The sequence below is a fragment of the Cupressus sempervirens genome, chromosome 8 (genome assembly GCF_028749045.1).
Source record: "Cupressus sempervirens isolate cs-2001-9-10 chromosome 8, ASM2874904v1, whole genome shotgun sequence".
Classification (NCBI taxonomy): Eukaryota; Viridiplantae; Streptophyta; class Pinopsida; order Cupressales; family Cupressaceae; genus Cupressus; species Cupressus sempervirens.
Genome location: NC_143125.1, coordinates 6,681,096 through 6,684,289, shown reverse-complemented (window position 1 = coordinate 6,684,289; position 3,194 = coordinate 6,681,096). Strand labels below are relative to the sequence as shown.

General features: G+C 32.4%; 1 protein-coding gene across 1 annotated transcript; it reads left to right on the top strand.

Moving 5' to 3' along the window:
* Nucleotides 1–692: 692 nt before the first annotated feature.
* Nucleotides 693–2,779, top strand: LOC149541287 (putative mediator of RNA polymerase II transcription subunit 26c). The gene is made up of 7 exons (XM_089796563.1): nt 693–944; nt 1,061–1,129; nt 1,719–1,801; nt 1,928–2,019; nt 2,118–2,311; nt 2,482–2,578; nt 2,679–2,779. The coding sequence occupies exons 1-7, from the start codon at nt 693–695 to the stop codon at nt 2,777–2,779; spliced, it is 888 nt and encodes a 295-aa protein (XP_089652689.1).
* Nucleotides 2,780–3,194: the final 415 nt, after the last annotated feature.

The window sequence follows — 3,194 nt, the reverse complement described above, 5'->3', positions numbered from 1 at the left end:
TGATCAAAAAGGAATTAAATCAGTTAACTCCTTATTCTACTCAAATTAAATCAGTTAACTCCCTTTAATTTGAGAATCTTCTTTTATGACTGAACTTCACCTTTAATCCTGACCGTTGATTGAAATCGATCTCAACCATTGATGGATTCCAAAAAAGTCTATTTAAGAGACCCTCATCTCTTCATTTTGAGAGAGGTTGAATGAAAATTTGCATCAAATTGCTACTAGATTGTGCATTCATTTGAGCTCCTTACTTTCATAAGATATTCATTTTCTAGTTTAATCTCATTTAGCATAATATGCATACATTTTAGCATAACTTTCTTTCACATGTTCTTAGATTAAAGGTGCATTTTCTTTTAAACAACAAACAAAAAGAACTTGTAGAAAGCATCATCCATTTTTAAAATTATCTGGATGCATTTCTCTTTTTTCACTTTCAAGACATTTAAAACTCGCTGCATGCCTTTCTTTCTCTAACTTCACTTCCATCAATTTTAAAGTGTCTGCATGCATTTCATTTCTCCTCCTCCATTTTCTATTTAAATACGTCTCATTTTTAGTTAAGAACACGCAAGGCCTCACTAGAATTGGGATTCAACTTGAATTTGTTGTTTTCAAGTGTTTTGTCTGGACTTTTTTTCGGCGCGAGCAGAGTAAATTATACAGCAAAGCAATAAAGAGAGTGAGCGATGGAAGATTTGAAGAAATTTTTGAAAGGCGTTGAGGGTGATGGTGAAATAAATAAATTCAGTTTGATTGAAAGAAAAGAATCTCATAAAACAGTAAATCTGAAAAGAAACTCTTCACATGAACATGAAAATGAAGATCATGATGAATATATTGAAACAAAAGAATCCCATGAGACAACAAATCTGACAAAAGAATCAGATGTTGTGAAAGAGGTCTTCATGATAAAGGGCATTCTTTCAAATCAAGATGTGGTATTATGTCTTTCACTCTTTTTCTTGCATGGCATTTGCTCATATATGAAAAAATGATGTGTTCTGAATTATTATAAGTATGATATTGAAATTAGGGTTTGTGCTGTATTTTGCAGGCCGAAAGCCAAGTGGCCAAATCACTGAGTAGACTGGACTCAATGTCTTTGTCTTACGAAATCCTCAAAGTAAGTCAGGATTTGAAGTTTACGTAGTATTTGATGTTCTTGTTTTTGGTTTGTAGATATTCTTGTTCTTTGAATATAAGTAAATCAGTATTTGAAGTTTACGTACTACTATTATTAGATTTAGTATTTGTTGATGTTCTTGTTCTTGGTTTGTACATGCTCCCGTTCTTTCAATTTTGAATATACCCAAAGAATTAGTACTCATGAATTAGTTATTGGATTTTCAGAATTAGTAGTGAATTGGCTATTGGGTCTTTAGAATGAATATTGAATTGGGTTTTTAGAATGAATATTGAATTTGGGTTAATACAACTAAGAATTAGTATTGAATCGGCTATTGGGTTAATACAACTAAGAATTAGTATTGAATCGGCTATTGGGTTTTCAGAGTTAGTATTGAATCAGTTATTGGGTATTTAGAATGAGTAGTGAATTGGCTATTGGGTTTGTAGAATTAGTAATGAATTAACTATTGAATTGGGTTTGTAGAATTAGTTTTGAATCACGTGTTGGATTTCTTGATTTTCTTGTTCTTGATCTGCCTTGGTGCAGGAATTTTAACTGGGGTTTGTTTGTTTCTTAACAACAGGAAAGTATGATTGGTAGAAATGTGAACTTGCTGCAGCAGCACATTTCGAAAGAAATCAGGCGTATGGCCAGGAAGCTTGTCAGGTAAATCTTGAACAAACTTTTGCGTCTTGGTTCCTAATTGATTTATTCCAGCATTCAATTATTCACTCTAGTTATAGGAATTTTAAAAGATTTAAATGATTTGTAACATGTTATGATGTTTTGCAGAAGATGGAGAGCAATTGCAGATGAACATCATGAACAGATGAAAATGGCTGCTGAATATGAAAATGAAAATGAAGCTACCATAGCAGCTGCAGGTAATTTGTGAATATAGATTTCAGACTGCTTTAATCATCTTTTCCTTTTCTTTTCTCCTTCCTAAGCAACTTACACAAGGTTTTTCAATATTTTCCAGTGCAATTACAAGTCCCACATCATAAAGTGGAGCAGCCATTGAAAGTGGATCGTGAAATTCAGTGTTGCAAACAAGAAACATCTCATGAAAATAACGCTGTTCTCAATCACAAGAGACAACGAGTAATTGTATGCCACCAGAATTTGCATCAAGACTCAGATTTCAACATTAAGCCTGCCTCTCTTCCACATATTGTGAGTAAAATGAAAACTTAATGTGATGTTATTTCCTACATTTTGAGTTAACTTCTCTGAAAAAAGGAAAGAATTGAAGACTTTAAAATCAGAATTATTTAGTAAGTTTTGAAGTATGACAAGATGGTATGGATATTTATGTATTTTGAATCTCTCACGTTTTTATGTAGAAATCCAAGCCTCCAATTCTCGATGAGAAATCTTACAAAGAAAAGATTGAAGCAACAAAGAAAAGGCTTCAACAAGGGTACCGACAAGCTGAAATGGGTTTGTGTTAAATCTTTTCTTTTTCTTATCTTTCTTTTGAATTGGCCTAATTACCAATGATGAGTGAATCTTTAATTAAAATAATTATTATTATTTGCAGTGAAGAGGCAGCACAAGGTCAAGCTGATTTGTTTAAAGGATCTGCCTAAACAGCAACAACAACATGAGCAGCAGCAGAGGAAGAGGATGAGGAAGTTGTAGTTGCACACGGCAGCTTAAAATGAGATGGCTCAGCCAGCTTAAAATCAGATTGCCATTGCTTTCATTTTGTAATGATTTTTCCCATTTAAAACAATATGGGTGACTATTTGTTAAGCCCTCTGATTGTAAAATTCTATTTGTGTTCAAATGGTGAAAAAATTATCTAATCAACAAAAATGTACATTATAACTCATTATTTGTAATAAACGACTTATATATTGATCAGCATTGATGGTTCAAAGTTTACGTGAGGATTGAAACACACTCAGCCTTTGATTTGTTGGACTGGACAAATTACAGTAGTGTTAAAATTGCTTTGTAAAACTTGTAGATTTCTAATACTCACTAATACCTATAAAACGTACATCATGATTTTAACTTCTCAAAATCATTATTATATGAAATCTCTCATCTT

Bases quoted from the DNA above. Each gene is read 5' to 3' on its own strand.
- LOC149541287 (XM_089796563.1), top strand. From the start codon at position 693: ATGGAAGATTTGAAGAAATTTTTGAAAGGCGTTGAGGGTGATGGTGAA. The intron at 2,020-2,117 runs GTAATTTGTGAA...AATATTTTCCAG, and splicing joins AGCTACCATAGCAGCTGCAG to TGCAATTACAAGTCCCACAT. The intron at 2,579-2,678 runs GTTTGTGTTAAA...TATTATTTGCAG, and splicing joins GTACCGACAAGCTGAAATGG to TGAAGAGGCAGCACAAGGTC.